The sequence below is a fragment of the Phlebotomus papatasi genome, chromosome 2, assembly GCF_024763615.1.
Source record: "Phlebotomus papatasi isolate M1 chromosome 2, Ppap_2.1, whole genome shotgun sequence".
In the NCBI taxonomy this organism is placed as follows: domain Eukaryota; kingdom Metazoa; phylum Arthropoda; class Insecta; order Diptera; family Psychodidae; genus Phlebotomus; species Phlebotomus papatasi.
Window position 1 is genome coordinate 49,923,970 of NC_077223.1, and position 19,280 is coordinate 49,943,249.

A 19,280-nucleotide genomic window follows, 5' to 3' on the forward strand; every position below is an offset into this window, starting at 1 on the left:
AACTGAGAATGTACGAAGTGAAGTTAGCGTCGCCTATTGAAAAGATATGGCGACAGGTGGTAAAATCAATTCCAGAATATTACCACTTCTCGCCATGCCTCATTTTTATACAAAAATAATATAAAATGAAATATTAATTGACTAAATACAAATTTTATGTATTCCACAAGTGCAATTAAATATTCAATAGACAAATTATTTACCCAAATAGGTATTTTTGGCCTGATGAAAATTTGACGACACTTAGTACATTTGATAAGAGATGTTGGATTCGATGCACTTGCTTAAAATATTGCTCTAAAAAGTTATCAAAATCGTGAATCCAAAACGAATAATTATTATTTTTCGATTCTATGCGTAGAAGCAGATACAATACAAAAAAAAAATGCGACTCATTTATTTCATAAATTGCGAAAAATAGCGATTTCAATGTAAGTGGCGAGAAGTGGGGCACTGGCGAGAACTGGTGATTCCACCCTACTTCTATGGGCTTGTAGCTGGAGCTATTAAAATAAACTACCAGGCAAAATTTCATCAGCCTGGTAAGGATGGATGAAATGTCAAACTTTGAATTTATATTAATCATAATTTGATCTATCCTTTGCAAAAGGATCAAATTTAGATCAATTTGATCCTTTTATTTTTACCAGTGAATTAGAAAATCGATCAGAAATTAGTTTCAGTGTTCCAGTATAATTGACCCACCCTGTAGTGACGGGATTTAGGGAAAATGCTTTTCTTTAACGTTTAATTAAATTGTTTTTATTTTCTAAATTTGACACTTCGAGAAAAACTACCCTCGCTTTCTAAGCGGATTTAAAATTGTGCAAAAAGTGAAAAAAATCCTAAAACCGTAAATTGTACAGACCATAAACTTTTCGGCAAATGGCTGGAGAGTAAATAGAAATTGAGCAAAAATATATACATTTTAAAGATCTGGTACGTAGTAGTCAATTAAATGAAATGTATTAATTTCAGGGGCCTCTCGATAGTTCATTTCTCCATGCGTTTTTGCACAGAGTCACTGAAGAGTATTGGCAAGTTTTTTCCTAAAGAGAATTGACTTATCAGTCTGATATATTTTGAAATTGTCCATTAAAAGGTATCTGAAAATACATATTTCATAATGCTCGCCGAAATAATACAAGAACTACGAGGAAATTTGTTTAAGTCGCGGTGCAATATCTGCAAAATTTTTACAAGGAAAAGCGAAAAATATCTTCACTTTTTATTAGGCTTAATGGGCCCCTGATTAATTTGTACATATTTATACAAATTTAAACAAGACCTAAAGAGACTCAAACTGATCCTCGAGAATATTTTTTAAGGATATTTATGCGTAGGGCTTAGCTGTATGAGTATTATCAAAGGGGCTGGGGCAGCTAAGAAAAAATTGGTTTTTCCCAAGGCTTTCGACTCGGGCTCCAAGCCTTCCTGAGTGGCTTAATCTGTTTTTTTCTTGCTTAAAGGGTCTCCTTGGTTCACAGGACATGGGATCTGGAGCCCTGCTCTTATATTTCTAGCTATTTTTGCAACTTTTTTTTTAACAATTTTCCAACGGGAACCTATACGGAAATATAGTTTAATAATTCTTTTGATTATATTTGAATTACGTTAAGCCGCCTCTCGGCTTAAGATGTATTCATCAAATAAGCCCTAAATGGATGACAATTTGAAATAGGTCTTCTTACTGGGAAATTTTACAGGCTACTAAATCTTCACGAGGATTAGCTTGAGTCCATTTGAGCCCTTACCTACTGGACACAACTATGACCTACGACTGAAGTCCAGAGATGACTGAGTTCATACATGGCCAAGTCTATACACTACAAACGTAGCTTCACTGAGAAAAAAACGGGGGTACGTTTAACTTTTTTTCCTCATAACTTTAACACTTTTTAGGTGTAAAAATATATCAACATTCTTTAATGTTAATTTTACACCTTTTTAAGGGTAAAAATAACATGAAAATGGGTAACTTTAACCCCAAATACACCTAAAAAGCATAATATTTACACCGATTTCGAATCAATACTGTAAGGTAAAATTAACATTTCCGGAATGTTATTTTAACTTTTTCGGATTTCTCTCACTTAGCATTTACTGGCACTCACTTAACATAATTTTTAAAGAATTAAGTGATTTTATGCAGATATGACCATTGAAATGAGCGATAACACTATCGGCAATGAATTTTATTGTAAATTTACATCGTGTAATTACTATTATTGATAATAATAAATCGCGGAAACTGGCTTAAATCACGAGAAAACTTCCAACTCACAAATAATTGTAATTAAAAGAAATTAGAATAAAATATCTAAAAAAAAAAACCGATCTGAATCTAATTTTATCAATGGGGATCCGGAAATCGTCGGAAGTGGAAAATCACTCAGAGAAAATGTATCCCCATTTTCTCCATTCTCTACATGTGTCCGGTCCAAATAAGTCTGACCAAGTTGAACGAAACTCAGAGAAGAACATCCACTGATTTTCATCACTGATGAAGGCTTGAAGACTGAGCCGAAAGCTCTGGAAAAAGTTGATGCATTTTCCCTGAGTGATTTTCCACTTCCGACGATTTCCGGACCCCCTTGATAAAATATCTACATAATAGAACAGTCAAGGGGTAGATAACTGTGCCGCTCACGGTTCACTTGAGCGCCGATCTTCTGATCTCATAACGCTCTGCCACAAGTGAGTTAACTAGCTTAGTGTTTTCAGTGCCACTAAACCACTGGAATTGTCTGGAAATTTACAATGTTACGCGAGCATAAATGAACGTAATACTTAATAAGAGCAAAGTAACACTTAAATCTGCCGATTTTTCGCTAAAATCGTGCCGATCTGTCGATTCTTGTTAATTAAAATGGCATGTTCAACATGCTGAGCTATCATTTTCTGGCCAAATTGTGCCGATCTGATGATTTCTCAGCAAAATAGTTCCAGTCTGTCGATTGTTACCTTCACATCGGCACAATTTTGCCGATCGCTGCTCACGGTTCACTCTGAGAGCCACTTATTCTCCCCTTGAGAACAGTACATTTGAATAAAAATAGCTACATAAAGGTCCTCAACACTTAAGTTTAGTGAGTCGCTGTGAATGCTAAACCCTGTTTGTAGTGTGACCAAGCTTAGTCGTCTCTGGACTTTAGTCGTAAGTGTGTACAGCTCATAAGATGCAAAGCTAAAATTATTACATATTCTTTTAAATATTTCTCGTGTTTTCTATGCAATTTCTTTTATTAAAAAAATCCGATTAAGTCTTACAATTCTCACAATTTCTTTTATTTTTTTTAAATTCTAAGCCCAAGCTATTAATCACAAAATGAGTGTGAAAAAAGCTTTAAATGATTATCTTCTCAGATAAATTCTTTTATATGGGTACACGTAAAACCCTTTTAGCCTGCCAAACCTACATTGAAATCGACGTTCAATTTAAGATGTAATTAGTTACAATGCACCTTATAAGGTTTTCTTGTCTTTTTAGGTTCGGAAAGCCCATAAAGTTGAATTATTTTCATTTGCGAGGAAAAATTCAATCTCTAAAATTCAATTGGCAATTGCAGCGAAGGGAGAGAGGGTAAGGAAAAATCTGCGATGCTCCAATTTGTTTATTCCGAGGTGCAATTTTTCAGGTAAAAACTATTCTTCTGTGGCGAAGAGTGAAATCGCGAGCACAGAAAAAGAAGAAAAAAATTTCAGCTTTTTAAACTCACTTGGCTGCTCAACGTGAGCACAATTTTTTACATTGAGATTAAATTTTCCCCCAGAAGAAGGTACAATCCATTATTTGCGAAAAAAATATTCCTGGTTAATCTCGAGAATAATCCACCCTAAAAGCCACTGAGAATGCAAAATTTTCACTTGATGGAACAACGTTTCACTGCTTTGGGGGGGCTCTTTTCTTTGCTTTTACAAAATGAAGAAAGAGAGACAGAGACAGAGACCTTGTTCACTCGACCACTGTTGCTAAAAGACTAATAAACTGCTTGGAGCTCTTGGGTGTTTCGCCAAGGAAAAGTACCTCTCTCTTTTTTTCCATTCAATGCGATCAACCCGAGCATACCATTTGCTTGTATTTGTGATCTATGCAACGGATGGCGTCTCTCGTCGAAATTTGTACCATTTCTTGGAGACCTGACGGATCTGAAAAGTGAACTCGACAAATTCAAGAGATTTGCCATGGATAACGAAATAAAAAAACCTATTTTGTTCAGTGTAACATATATTTTGAAATATATACTTAAGCACATAAAGGATTATTTAAACAAATCTCTCAGACAATAAAGTTGATTTATGTACAAATATTTTTTTTCATACGCGACAAAACACATTCAATTAAATTCAGTTTGAGAAAAAAAAATTACTAAAAACTCATCAGTATCTCGTATATTTTCTCGAACAAAAACTCTATATGTAATATTTTACTGTACCTACCAATGTTTTTTTTTTTTTAAATGTTTAACGTAAAAAAAAGAGAGAAATTATTATAAAATTCACGAGTTTTACATTACAATTACACATAAATATAAATCTAAATAGACAATGTAAAGTCACTCTTCATACAATGCTGCAGAAACTCTTGCCCTCTCAATCCTAAAATATTTCTAAAGCTGTAAAAGCATGCAATTTTTTCATTAAAAAAAAAACCTTTACTCTTTTAAAAATAAAAAAAGAAAAGATAATGCATAGACTGAGCTCTTTGAATTTTTTTTCTGTATTTATCAATCATGTGGAAAATATTTAGAAACAAAAACTACTCAAAAAAAATCTTCCATTGGAAATCCTCAAAATTTTGCAAATGAATGGAAAAAATGTTTTTTTTTTCTTTTAGGAGAAAATTTCTAATCCAATATGTCATCATTTACTACATGACTATTTGTTTTTTTTTTAAATTTTCTTCTAGTCGTCATTAATTTAATTTTCCTTTCATCAAAATATCTTCCTTCTTTATCCTATCACTCTCCAAAATCCGCCTGAAATTCTTAATAATCTACTTGGAATTGGCGGAAATATGATCTGCCACTTCGCCACGAGCATGCCTCTCCCACATCTTCCCAAACAGCGTCTCAAGACCCTGAGCATACTGTTTGCAGTCGAACAAGGGACTCTCCACACGCGCCTTCCACACCTTAGCACGCATCGCCTTCAGGTACTCGCGATCTGTGCCCAGGCGAACGGCCACATCTTGATACTCCTGTCGTGTTCGTGCAATCAACTCCGGACAGCCCAATGTAGCTAATTGTGATGCAGCAACTCTGCAAAAAAAAACAATAAATTTGCCATAAGTTCTATTATTCTTACATTGAGAGAAATCCGAAAAAGTTGAAATAACATTCCGAAAATGTTAATTTTACCCTGCAGTATTGATCCGAAATCAGTGTAAATATTACCCTTTTTAGGTGTATTGAGGGTTAAAGTTACCCTTTTTCATGTTAATTTTACCCTTAAAAATATGTAAACTTAACATTAAAAAATGTTGATATATTTTTACACCTAAAAAGTGTTAAAGTTATGAGGAAAAGATGATAATCGCACCCCATTTTTTTCTCAGTGATTAAGCTAATCCGTCTCTCGGCTAATCCTCAGGTCTTAAGATGGAGTAATTTAGGATTATGTCTAATTTAGAACTTAGATATTTCTCAACAGTTTAGATAGAAAAAGAAAAAAAACCAGATAAGCTTATAGTATAGCTCAGATTCTTTACAGGTGACCTCGAATTGCGTGCAACTCGGAATGCGTGAAAATTATTATTATTATTATTTATTTTGATGTACCTGGCTTTTTTGCAATTTTGTACATTTTTCAGTTTACAAATTTTTATTCGTTCAATCTGTGTATGAGAAAATTGTCCATTTAGATGCTTCAGGCATTTGCACTGGGCGAGACTCAAACTGTCAACTGTGACAGTCGAGTTAGGGATCACACCGCTCAATAGCCGAACGCTCTTACCAATTGCACCACGGACCCCCCTTCGTGAAAATTCGACTGTGCTTTGAATTTTAGGGGTAAAGAATCGCATAGAGTAATCTGTTCTTGTCGGTCGAAATGGAAAAAATTGAAAAAAAAATTATTTTTACGCATTCCGAGTTCCAAACACCGTGAGTTGCACGCATTGCGAGATCGCCTGTCAAGAATCTATGCTACCATAAGCTTATCTGGGCTTATCTCTGGGCATTTTCTATTTTAAATAGTCTGAGTGGGGAAGGTCAACAAAAGAAAAAAAGTTCATTGAAATTGGTTAATAAACATTAGAGATAGAGTCCGGTCCATTTGGGTTTAGTAAGGGTCGGGGTATAGTGGGTTGGGGCAGAGACGGATGGGACGCATCGTCAGAAAGATCTCGATCTCAGATATAATATAATATATACTAAAATTTTATCAAAACCGCTGCAGAAACACCAAAAATTCAGTCCGGTCAAGATATTTTTAGTTATAGCTCAGGTCGTGGAATATCGAGGAAGGAGTGCGACCCACCGTAGGAAAAAACTCGACCTCAGCTACAACATACTAAAATTTAAAGAAAATTTATAGACTAGCTTTCGAAATATCCGAAACCGAAATTTCGAAAATCGATTTTTCGATTAATCTGACCTTCGATTAAATCGGATAAAATTGGGGTGCCATAAGGTTTGTAGTACGCCACGAAAGCTTTTCAAAACATCAAAATTTTTCAAATACCGATAATTAGAACCGGAGATATGGTCATTTGAAAATTCAATTTTGACCCCTTATAGCTCGGGACAGGGGGTCGGATGATCTTGAGTTTGATTCTGATCGAAAGGTCTCAGCCCCAGCTATAACATACTAAAATTTGAGATCGATCAATGCCGTAGGGGCTGAGTTATTGGAAAAAATAGTGCTATTCCAAAATGGCGGAAGGGGGTGGGGGTGTGGATCTGACATCATCTATTTCTAGCCACCCATCGACATTTAACCTTTACCGAAAACAGCTTGTCGGTATCTCTTTCCGTTCTCTCGCCAGAAGTGGATATACCGGTTATACGACGGACGTTCACGAAAATCGATATTTAACGCATGTGATTTTCATGATTTATGAATGTCAAAACGTGTACATCCAAAATTTCGCCCCAATCTGACGAGGTCGGATTTCACCTCGGACCACAAAAGTTGAGATTGTAAAGAATCTCAGCTAAAATGTTCGTCACGTGATCACATTACGAACAATGTTTATGAAAAAAGTATAAAATTCGGATCGGATATAATTTTGGAGGTAGTCCGTCCATACGAACATCTCGCCTTTAGACACCTTATAACGGAAAAACTTTTCAACATAGAATTTTCAAAGATCAAAGGCAAGCTACTCTGAAGGGCCTATATAGGGTAAATGTGCCAAATTTCGGCATAGTTGCATGCAAGCGCCAAAGTCTCAAATTTGAAATGTAATATTTTTACTACAAATTGATTTTTTTATTCCTTTTTCTTGGAAACTTGTTAACAATCTATCGTCTTTATTTTCTCTAAAATCATTCTTAGTAGATTTTAAAATGAATAAAAATGTAAACATGGCTTTGGTCTCCTATTTCGGCCACCTTTATTCTCATAGTTCCTTGCTCTTCGGGATTCCTTCCAATGCTTGTTTCACGTCATCTCGTTTGTCGAAATTACATTTTCTGTTTTTCTTTTGCATTGTATAATCTCTAGAGTATATAACAACTAAAACTTAATGGAAATTCGAGGAATAAAAAGGTGGCCGGAATTGCAAGCTGGCCGGAATTTGGCACACTTACCCTATCAACTAATTTGCTTAAATTTGGAAAGTAAATGTAAAGTAAAATGAGAGTTAAACTTTTATAGACAAAAACTGTACGAAATGATAATTCACTGAAAGCTCTATCTTTGAAGTTCGAGCACTCCATAAAGCTCGTACGGTTTTTTTCAGTCTTTTTTCTTTCAATTATAAAAAAAACAACTTTTATTATTATTTTTCATTATTATTATTATTATTATTATTATTATTATTATAGTTTAAAAATATTGGGGAGAGAGGTTTGTTCCGTTTTTATGTTGCTTTTATATTGAATATACTAATATTCAGGAATACTTTCCCTAAGTAATCAAAGTATTCATGTTAAAGGGACAGATAATCCTAACCGGCTTATGTAGGTGAGATTCTTAACGTGAGCTAACTCGGAGTGCATGCAAATTCGATTTGGAGCTGAAGTTGGGAGACGCCATTCAGTTATCTTGAATCAAATTCGTGAAATTATACAAATTTTGTATATAAACCAAAATATCAAGGATTTGGATGAACTGACAGAAAAGTGTTATATGGGTGAAATGTAGACCAGAATGTTCTCTATAATTTTGCCGTAGAACTTGATCTCATCGATTACTCAGAAGCCAAGATAAGCGAGGTTTTTTGTTTCTTAACTCGTTTTTTCATCCAGAGTTCCCCAAGTAGTCATTTGTTGAACTTCAACTATATCAAAGAATTGTTGTATTTTGCGGGACTTTCCATTTAAACCCCTATTTTAAGTGTCTTGGTGGAGTAGAGGCAGTCAAATTGGCATCTGAGTGATTTCAAAGCGTTATTATTGGAAAAATCAATTTTTTCACACTTAAACGGCAAAATCGGAGTGATAGCGTAGTCTGAGTGGAAAATGATGTATGGACGAAATGTAGAGACAAATGTGCTCTACAATTATGTTGAAGTAATCATCAAAATCGGTTCAGCGACAGTCGAGATAATTGAGGTTATGTGATATTGAAATTGGTTTTTCGACTGTGGCGCCCCTGGTGTTGGTCCCACGAAGTTCAAATATTCTAGAAAGTTGTAGCATTTGGTGAGATCTTTTGTTTAAGCCCTCATTCATCAAAATCGGTCACATAGAACCGGAGATATGATTTTTTGAATTTCGTGAACTTTGACCCCTCATATCTCCGGTTCTATTGAAACCACTGCGCGCATACGCACCATTTTGGAAACGTCCTAGACTGTACTATAACATACTAATAATTTCATTAACTTGCACAATGCCGTTTTTGAGAAAAGTGACTTTGAATTTCGATGAATTTTGACGCTATCACAGCGCCACCTATGGTGACTTTTTGAACTTCCATCTGAAAGTGCTCATCGAGACGAAACCAAAAAGGTAAAATTTAGGTCGCTATGTTAATTAGAACCGGAGATAGACTCCGGTCAATGTTCGAACTTTGACCCCTTATAGCTCGGGTCAGGGGTTTTAGATCGACTTAAGGTTTTTTTTGTTTGATAGGTATAATCAACGGCTACAACATACTAAATTTTCAGCCCGATGCACAATGGAATTTTTGAGTTATTTAACTTTTAAGATTTAAAAATTTTCTTTTTAAAAAAAGCGCCCCTAGCGGTGGTTTTATGAACTTGCGATGTTAGAAGGGGAAGTGGCATTTCACGAGAGCTTTCCAAAAAGCCCTCACTTTTTAAATTCTGACAATTAGAACCGGAGTAATGGCCATTTTAAGAAATTTTTTTTGGACCCTTATAGCTCGGGTCAGGGGGGTCGGGGGACCTTAAGTTTGGTATTGATGGAAAGCTCTAAGGCCCAGCTATAACATACTAAAATTTGAGTCCGCTGAATGCCATAGGGACGGAGCTATTGAGAAAACAAAAAAAGGGGGGTCTTCAAAATGGCGGAAGGAGGGGTGGGGGGTGGGGGGTCTATGCACCAAGTTGCAATTTTCACCCGATATATAACCTTTGCCGAAAACCGCAAGTCGATATCTTTTTTAGTTTAGGAGCTATTAAGCTCCAAAGAGCGGCCGGCCGGCCGGCCGGGAACGTAACTTAGCCACATATATATTCGGAATCAGGAAGTGGCGAAACACATTTTGGCCAAATTTGAGGTCGATCGGACGACATGAAATTTTGTTAGGATTATAGTAGGTGAGATTGTTAAGAATCTCACCTAATATTTTACCCTTAAATACCAATGACATATATGACCTTAAATCAAACGTCAAATGTTAATAGAAATCGTTTCCACTGTCGGAAACTCATTCATATCAAAGTCCAGTTCGCGAATATTTGATTAATAAGCAAATTCCTTTATATGGCACTTGTAGTTGTTGCGGAGGAATGCCGCGAAGCTAAACATTTCCTCCGCCACTGAGTCAGTTCCAGTTTGACTCTTGTACTAATCAGTACAATTTTAAATAAAATGCTTTAATTAGAAGGGCAATTTGTGTGTAAGTTATTTGAGCCCCTAGAGCACTTCTCTGGGTGAAAACTTCTAAATTCTGTCAAAAATGCAATTTTTGACGAAAATTGCTTCCAATGTGTAGAGACCTTAAGAAGGTAATGAAATGTCCGAGTACCAATGTAATTCAGAGCCTTCATGTAAATAGAGTGCAACTTAGGGTAAGTGTGCCAAATTCCGGCCAGCTTGCAATTTCGGCCACCTTTTTTGTTCCTCGAATTTCCATGAATTTTTAGTTTTTACATACTCTAGAGATTATACAATGCAAAAGAATAACAAAAAATGTAGCTTCGACCAACGGGATGACGTGGAAAAGATATTGGAAGAATTCCCAAAGGGCAAGGAACTATGAGAATGAAGGTGGCCGAAATAAGGCACCAAAACTATGTCTACATTTTTATTCATTTTAAAATGTATTAAGATTGATTTTAAAGTAAATAAAGGCGATAAACGGTTTACAAGGTTCCAAGCAACACTGCTTAAGAAGAAGGAATAAAAAAAATCTATTTTTATTAAAAATATTACATTTCAAACTTGAGACTTTGGCGCTTGCATGCAACTATGCCGAAATTTGGCACACTTACCCTATACCGACTAAAATAATTTTAAAAATGTATTTCTTATTAATTATTATTTTTGTGATATATCTTTTTCTTAATTATAATTTAATATTTATTTTCTTAGTTATTTATTATATTAATTATATATATTTCTTAAAGGCTCCCGCTACATTAAAAGCAGAACAAGTATAGTCAGCTGTGGTTTTTAAGGAGTTAATGAATACTACAATAAGAGACTTTATGATTGCGATAAGGAGAAGTGGTTGAAAATGGGCTTGTTAAATATTTATGTGAGAATTATAATTCACCTTGATGCTAATGTTTCGCCTGGAAGTGTGACCACAGGTGTTCCAGTCCACAAGACGTCCATTGAAGTTGTGTGTCCATTGCAGAGTGGTGTATCTAAGCATACATCAGCCAGTTGTCCACGTCGTACATGTTCTTCCTTCGCAGCAACATTGGAAAATATTATCTTTCCTGGTGGAAGACCTGACAAAAGAAAAATAATTCATATTGTCAAACCTACACTCTTCTAAAAGTGAACACTTTGATATTCTATACCTATTTTATAGCATAAGGTAGAAATGACAATAAATAAAATACGAAAAGGATAATCTTTCCATGATATCATGCATATGGGGAGTCATCAAAAAATGATTTTCTTTTTAAAGAGAATACGAGGAGGTGGAGCCACATTGAAAATGCTATTTTTTCACATATTTCTAGAGGAAGAAGGACATAATCATAATTTAATGTCAATCCACAATCGTTTTGCCTATCTGAATTACATTAAAGTTAAAGTCCCGATTCCTTTAGAATTATGCGAAAAGTAGCGTTTTAATTGTAGCCTCATCTCTCCCTAAAATCTATTTCTGCACACAATTTGACGCTGTGTTTCATCATGAATGCCACGTGATTGTTCATCTCTCGTTCCCCCAAAGCGAGGATACATGATTTGCGTCACAGAAAAATCTCAATATCTTTTCATTGGATGACATAGAGACGATGAATTTTGTTGTCACTTATTTATGACCATCCTGTCATCAATTTCTTATGTAGAATTTTCACAACATTATTACTAAAATCGCTCAAGGAAAAAGTATTTCAACACTTCTTTTTCTCATTAATTGTACTCTCCATTCAGGTTTATGTCAACTTTTCTCGGTCACCTCTCATTTAAAGTTTACTATAGGATTGAAGAACTGAATGATAAGTCTAGATTTCCTTAGGATAGATAAGATTATTATTCGTTCTTCTTGCAATATATTTTTTTAATATATGAAATATCATAATTTAATTTTTGAGGGCTTTTGACCGATATGACAAAAATGCCATTCAAATCGCGGAAGTGCGATGGTATATTTATTTATAATAAAATACAATGAGACTCCAATAGTGTATACTAATTTCCTATCAATCCTTTTGATAAAATAAACTTAATATTTGTTAACAGTATTTTCTGAGAATTTTTAAGAAGCAGTAAAAATTTACGTATTTAAAAACATTTTTAAGGTTCATTTGAAAATTACTTGATTAATAAAATTTAATTGACAATAAATTTTATAAAAGAGAGAAATCGCCATTTCATTAAGCAAAATAATTGATTCATGGAAAGTTTAATAAAATTTACAGAATTGATTAAAATTGATCGGTGATGCGGATGACTTTGTCCTCTGTTGGTGACTTTGATCCCCTACTGTTCATAAGCTTTTCTTTAATTCTAATGTTTAAGAATGGTTAATCGGTAAAGACCATCATTAAGTAGGGGAAAACACACTACCTTCGAACGATTTATGCTTCGCACAAATAATTTTTTTCAAAGTGTTATAAATGAATTTGGTCCATTATAATATTCTATTTTCATAGCTAGTACAATGTCTCAAATTTTCAGAAAAGAGCTATGGGTGAAATCCATAAGGAACATAGAGAAAAAAAATTAATTGTCCGAAGGGAGCATGCTTTCCCCTACTAGAATTAAAGAAACGCTTACGAACAAGAAGAGGGTCAGGTCACCCACGGAGGACAAAGTCACCCGCATCTACGGTACATCAAATTCCGGATATTTCTAAGTTCTAAAATATCAAAAAACTACGCTTTTTTCGTACCACTAACAGGTGGAGTTTTTTTTTATTAATTTCACTGAGACCGATTGTATGAGATTTTGTGAGTATTACAAGATGCGCCAATTGAAGTATACCTTTCCAAAACGCCGAATATTTTCTATTCCAAAATGAATTGTATTTTATTGAACAAGAAAAATAGAAATCTTTCAATATTTGAGAATCTATTAGAATTTACGATGTAACCGCTTTTGGCATCGCCTATGACCTTAAGTGTGTCGGTGAACGTATAGCAAGCTCCTCGAACATGAACCTCCAGTCCAGAATGTGAACCCATTTAAGATGAAGAACTATCTGCAGCTCGTATAAATTTGTTTTTTTTTTTTAATTTCTGTCCTATGCCAAATAAATACTCCATACGGAGAAGTCTATTTGGTTTGTATCCGGCGACCGTGAAGGCCATTGTGTATTCAAACTTTAAAAAAAAAATTATTTTTGCCTAATCTTTTTTTTTGTAAGGGTAGGGGAAAGTGCCTATGCTTCGCACGGTCCAAAGCTTCATGATGACTAAATTTTTCCTTTGTTTTTCAATAAATATGACTCATCGCACTCATATTTTAAACACTATGAGAAAGTGTCCAGTTTTTAAAATACATGTAAGGGAAAGTGCCCATGCTTGATATCATTGGAAGCTTCCTAATGACAAAATTTTTCCTATATTTCTCAATAAACGTGACTTCGCAATATATTTTAAAAACTGGCTACCTTCCCAGTTTTTAAAATATGGTTGCGGTGAGGCACATATAGATTGTGAAACATAGAAAATTTAGTCATTACGAAGCTTCCAATGGTATCAAGCATGGGCACTTTTCCCTATTGCAGAATCACATTTATTCAGGAACAGGAAAAATTTAGTCATTATGGAGCTTTGGACCTATCGTTGCATGTAAATAAAAGGGTGACTAATGCGACTCATAACCTCTTCCTTTTCAATTTCTATGTTCACCCCCAAGCGGACTAGATGTCTGGTAGGTCCTTAGGTAGGCCCTTAGGCAACTTAGGTGAGCGATAGAAAATTGGGTAACCAACCCCAGTGGGAAGGCACGGACCTAAGGCCAACGAACAAGGGATCTGGTCCTTCTAGAGAGCATTATACGGGCTTCAGACCTAAGGCTTAGCCCTAATTGTTCTATTTTTTTTTATTATTATTATTTATTAATTTTTCAAACAAATAGGGTTCGCCCCTCTTACAATGTTTGCCAAAATAAAAAAAGAAAAAAAGTTATTAATAAAATTTAAGTAAGTGGACATAAGGAAAAGGCAGTATTGAGAAAAAAAGTAAATTAAATTATTAGGACTGAGACTAGAAGTAGGGTGATTTGTCTAAAGCGAGACAGTTTGGAAAATTGGACCAAGCAGTGTGGAATGTGAGACACCTCCCTAAAAACTTGATAATAAATCAATTAAATATTTCAATTTTCGATAAAAAGATTATTAAACCTAATTTTGCGATTATTTTAGAAGTTAAAATGCAAAAATCGTTATTAAACAATCAAAGAGTGCCTTGCAAGAAGAATTTTAAAAAAATGTATTGCACGCGTGATATTCATAACCTTGACACGATAGTTGTCATTTTCTCTGTTTCTTATGGAAGTTGCTAGGAAAATATCAAAGTGTTTTGTTTGATTTTTCGCAAAAACTCCTGGAGAATTACAAATAGGAGCCTCTACAGAACTCCCAAAGCAAGTGGAAAAGGATTTGGGCGGATGGGGAATTGAAATGTGCTAAAAATTGCATCCACTTTAAAGCTATAACGCGAGGCGTGTGTGAAATTTACAGAACCTCTTTTTGGTTGGACGTCCAGGAAGTTCTTGGTAATTAGCGTTCCTCAACTGTTACCCAGACATAAAGGAGAGATTAGCATAACCATCAAATGTCCAATTATACAGTATACTCTCAACATTTGATTTTCTACATATTTCGTATGATATTTTGTCATTAATATCACTATGTCCAACTTTCCAAAAGTTTTTGTCCAACTTTTCAAAATTTTGTCCATCTTTTCAAAATGTGTTGTTTTCTAATTTAATTGAATATTCTAATTTATTGATTGAAAATTCTATATAAAAACTATTAAGATTCTGTTAGAGTATATCACAAGGAATCTCATGATATAAATTAAATGAAAATAATAAATATTTATTCGGCTAAAAATGCATTTGAAATTGAACTTTTTCTTAAGTGTCTCCCTTTCCACAATCCACCCTATACCACTTTTACTTCTTTACATATTTTGCTATTTTGTATAAAAAATTATGCATTATTCAACATTTATCGATCAGAATCTTATGTCCAACGCACAATAACTTTTGTTTTGTAAACATGTTTTTGACATTTCAGTGAGAGTGAGTGAAATCTAGATCTATTCATCTCGCTCACTCACATAGGCAATTTTAAAAACATGTTTACGGGCCAATCCATCTCAAAACGACCGAAAAAATCGCAAATCGAGGGGTCATGGTCTTAGATGTTTTTGAATTTTACATATGTTAAAGTACACGATAAAATAATATACCCCTATTTTTTTTTCGTCTGAAAAAAATTTCTGGCCGGAGATACATGGCGTCAAAGATGGCGCCTCGCGCTTCATTCCTCAATTGCGATTTTTAGCAAATATTTTAAAATGCTCTATTTCGGGAACGGGTTGAGATTTCTTCTTACTCTTTTTTTTATTTGAAAGATAATTTTATACTCTTTAAAACGATATACTTGATTTTCCATTATCTGCTTAAGTTTTTTTGTAACGGTATTTTAAAAAATTTTTGAAAAAAATTAAAAATTAATTTTTTTCAAAAACCCCATTCTCAAAAATTTTGATTTTTTTACTGTTGATCAGTAACATTGAGTACTACATTCCCTGAAAAGGCGAGCTTGCACTTTTGCACTTACTTTTTTTTTAAAAATATTTGAAAAATTACCATATTTTCAAAATTAAAAATAACCAGTTAAACTCAAAATTTTGAGTTCAACTTTTCAGGGAATATAGTACTCTACAATACTTATAAACAGTTAAAAAATCAAAATTTTTCGAAATCAAGTTTTTGAAAAAAATTTTTTTTTTTGAGTTTTAAATAAAAATGTCTTTTATTGACAAAAATCAAACTTTAAGATACATTGGACACATGTGTCAATATGTAGATTTTTTTTTAAACGGAATTTCAAAAAAAAATTTTTTTTAAATTTTTTCAAAAATAATCCAAAAAAATTTCCAAATTTTTTTTTTTGAAAAACTAAAAGAAAACAAAAAAACATAATTAGTACATGTGTTTAATATGATTTAAAGGCTTATTTTTGTCAATAAAATACATTTATATTTAAAACTCAAAAAAAAAATTTTTTTCAAAAACTTGATTTCGAAAAATTTTGATTTTTTGGCTGTTTATAAGTATTGTAGAGTACTATATTCCCTGAAAAGTTGAACTCAAAATTTTGAGTTTAACTGGTTATTTTTAATTTTGAAAATATGGTAATTTTTCAAATATTTTTTAAAAAAAGTAAGTGCAAAAGTGGAAGCTCGCCTTTTCAGGGAATGTAGTACTCAATGTTACTGATCAACAGTAAAAAAATCAAAATTTTTGAGAATGGGGTTTTTGAGAAAAATTAATTTTTAATTTTTTTCAAAAATTTTTTAAAATACCGTTACAAAAAAACTTAAGCAGATAATGCAAAATCAAGTATATTGTTTTAAAGAGTATAAAATTATCTTTCAAATAAAAAAAAGAGTAAGAAGAAATCTCAACCCGTTCCCGAAATAGAGCATTTTAAAATATTTGCTAAAAATCGCAATTGAGGAATGAAGCGCGAGGCGCCATCTTTGACGCCATGTATCTCCGGCCAGAAATTTTTTTCAGACGAAAAAAAAATAGGGGTATATTATTTTATCGTGTACTTTAACATATGTAAAATTCAGAAACATCTAAGACCATGAAGGGTACCCCTATGGTCGTCTTGAGATGGATTGGCCCTTACAAACAAAAGTTATTGTGCGTTGGGCATTATTCTGGATAGCATAAGGAACATAAATATTTGTATCAACAAAGAAAAAAAATAATTTGAGAAGTCGTTAAGCTGTTTGAAATTTGAAAGTGCTAAAAAAGTGTCCTGAAATACCACACGTTACCCTACAGACATTTTTTTGCACAAATTATACGAAATGAAAAAAATCATTTGGGGGCTAATTCTACCCCGGTCTCCCCTATTAAAATTTTGTTTTCGTCTTTTCTTTTATCAGGAAGGATGTGCAATATATTTATGTTAAAAAAAAAATAATAATCAATGAACTCACCAAACTGCTGTGCTGTTGCCTGCAAATTGGGCTCCCCAACAGCAGGAAAGCGTAGGAGCCAAAGGACTGAGTTGGGCACGTGCTTGAGAATATGCACCCACATTTGCAGTGTAAGAGGATCAATTTTGTACAATTGATTAAAATTGCAATAGACAATGGCATCATCAGGTAAGCCATATTGCTGCCGTGTGGTAATGACAATATTCTGTGGCACTTCTTCGCCTGTGGCTGCTTTGTTATTTGTCTGTGTTGTTGCTAAGCCATTTTGTACAACCACCCCATTCACTGACGTTTGAACTTGTCCAGACGCAATCATTGTCTCAATTGGTGTCGTTGTTGGCAATTCTGCAATCTTTAGTGATATCTCAACGGGTTTCTGGGCCAGTACTACCTCGCGGATTTCCTTGACATCTGTACTCTCAACCAATGGCGAAAGATCTGTGGCATTTATAACTGCAACATTGTCAGCTACAGCTGTTCCACCACCATGTGTCTTGTCACTCACAATTAGGCGCTCCTTGAGATGTGGGAACATCTGCTTATGGTCCCCAATGAAGTAGGTATAGGGCATATATGCCAATTTCTCACTGTACTGTGGTGCCAAATCGAGTGGTGATGTAACTGCGTCTGTGATAACGTAATCCATAAAACTGGCACCACTTGTGCCCGGATATCCCAGCCACATGACCTGAATTGGTGCCGGACGTAGAGCAAAGATCTCATTTCGTGCACCCTTTGTATATCCATTCATATTGACAAGAATGTGAATGCCATCACTGTAAATCCTATCAGCTGCTTTTCCATTGCATGGAATCTGTGACAAATCAATGAAATGCTCAGCTTCACGGGCAATCTTACTTCTGAATGTTGTACCATCGTCCGGTGACAAGGCATAACAGAACACTTCAACCCGATTGCGATCATGAAGGCCAGGAACGGATTGCATAAGATGCGATGTGGGATGATTACCAAAATCACTGCTCACATAGCCGATTCTTATACGGGCACCCTGCAATTCACGTGCAAACTTATACGGTGGCTTATGTAGCACGTGTATCTTTTCAAGGCACAAATTGGCATGACGAGCTGCAATATCGCGCCTAAATTGATGCGATAGTGGATATAGCATGGAGTGATGCGGATGCACTGATGGCAAACGATTCTTCTCCAATTGCTCAGCTACAATGCTGACTAATTTCTTCATACGCGCATCATAATCCGTCCAATCACAAACAATTTGCAAACAATGGGCCAAATTGCAATAGGCATCGGGAAAGTCAGGCTTCAACTTCAATGCTGTCCTATAACTCTGAATTGCCTCTGGAATATTACCAGAATCTTTATGTATGCTCGCCAAATTGCTATGGGCATCGGCAAAGGCAGGATTAATCTGTATGGCTCTTGTATAGCACTGCAGAGCACCCGATACATCCTGCATCTCCTTCAACGTATTACCCATATTTGAATAGGCATCGGCAAATGTCGGCTGAATCCGAATTGCTTCCTTATAGTGCATGAGGGCTTCATTGAGTTTACCCTGTTGTTGCAATACAGAAGCCAAATTCGAATGTGCCGCCGCAAATTCTGGAAAGACTTCCAATGCTTTGAGATAGAGTCTCGTAGCTTCCTCAATATATCCCTGTTCACGCTTAATATTGGCCAAATTATTGAGGGAATCCGCATGAGTGGGACACAAACGAAGGGCGGTATTGTAACAATTTTCAGCTTCATGTACCTTCAAAGACGACAGAAAGAAAAAGGGGCAATGTATCAGTATTACTTTATTTTTATCAAAATTAAAGAACTGTTTTTTATGCTCTTTAATAAATCTAAATCTTTACTTTCAATTTTTTTCATCCCCTTAATTAAAGAAAAAAAACTCTCAAGATTGAGTGCTGGAATCTTTAAAAAAAACAAAAATTAAATTTATATCGTCAGTAAAATGGAGTGCGACCACAGCACAACAGCTTAGAGTTACACAGAGCAATAATAAGGGGAAAATTACGCAACACAGGTTTTTATGATACAGCGTCGAATCAAGCCTCAAATATAGATTTAATGGGATTTATAATGTCGAGTAAGATTAGCAACAGGTGCTTTTAGATCCACG

The 19,280-nt window shown here is 34.6% G+C and overlaps 3 protein-coding genes across 7 annotated transcripts in view; 1 reads left to right on the forward strand and 2 right to left on the reverse strand.

The window, feature by feature from the left end:
• LOC129801466 (titin) overlaps nt 1–3,782 on the reverse strand; it is a 38,065-nt gene extending 34,283 nt beyond the window's left edge. Inside the window, exon 1 of the mRNA XM_055846553.1 lies at nt 3,720–3,782. The gene's annotated coding sequence lies outside the window, so the exon portion shown is untranslated. The remainder of the gene's footprint in view (nt 1–3,719) is intronic.
• LOC129801454 (serine/threonine-protein kinase SIK3) overlaps nt 1–11,373 on the forward strand; it is a 91,490-nt gene extending 80,117 nt beyond the window's left edge. For 2 of the 3 annotated variants that reach the window (XR_008751697.1, XR_008751698.1), the window contains one exon: nt 10,925–11,373. The gene's annotated coding sequence lies outside the window, so the exon portion shown is untranslated. Of the gene's footprint in view, nt 1–3,490; nt 3,773–10,924 lie in introns of those variants that run through there. The other variant, XR_008751699.1, reaches the window with a different exon arrangement.
• LOC129801460 (UDP-N-acetylglucosamine--peptide N-acetylglucosaminyltransferase 110 kDa subunit) overlaps nt 4,211–19,280 on the reverse strand; it is a 63,586-nt gene continuing 48,516 nt past the window's right edge. For all 3 annotated transcript variants that reach the window (XM_055846542.1, XM_055846543.1, XM_055846544.1), the window contains 3 exons: nt 17,171–18,905; nt 11,074–11,254; nt 4,211–5,261 (listed from right to left, as the gene is read on the reverse strand). In XM_055846542.1, the coding sequence (XP_055702517.1) occupies nt 4,997–5,261; nt 11,074–11,254; nt 17,171–18,905 (2,181 nt within the window). In that variant the 3' untranslated portion in view covers nt 4,211–4,996. The remainder of the gene's footprint in view (nt 5,262–11,073; nt 11,255–17,170; nt 18,906–19,280) is intronic.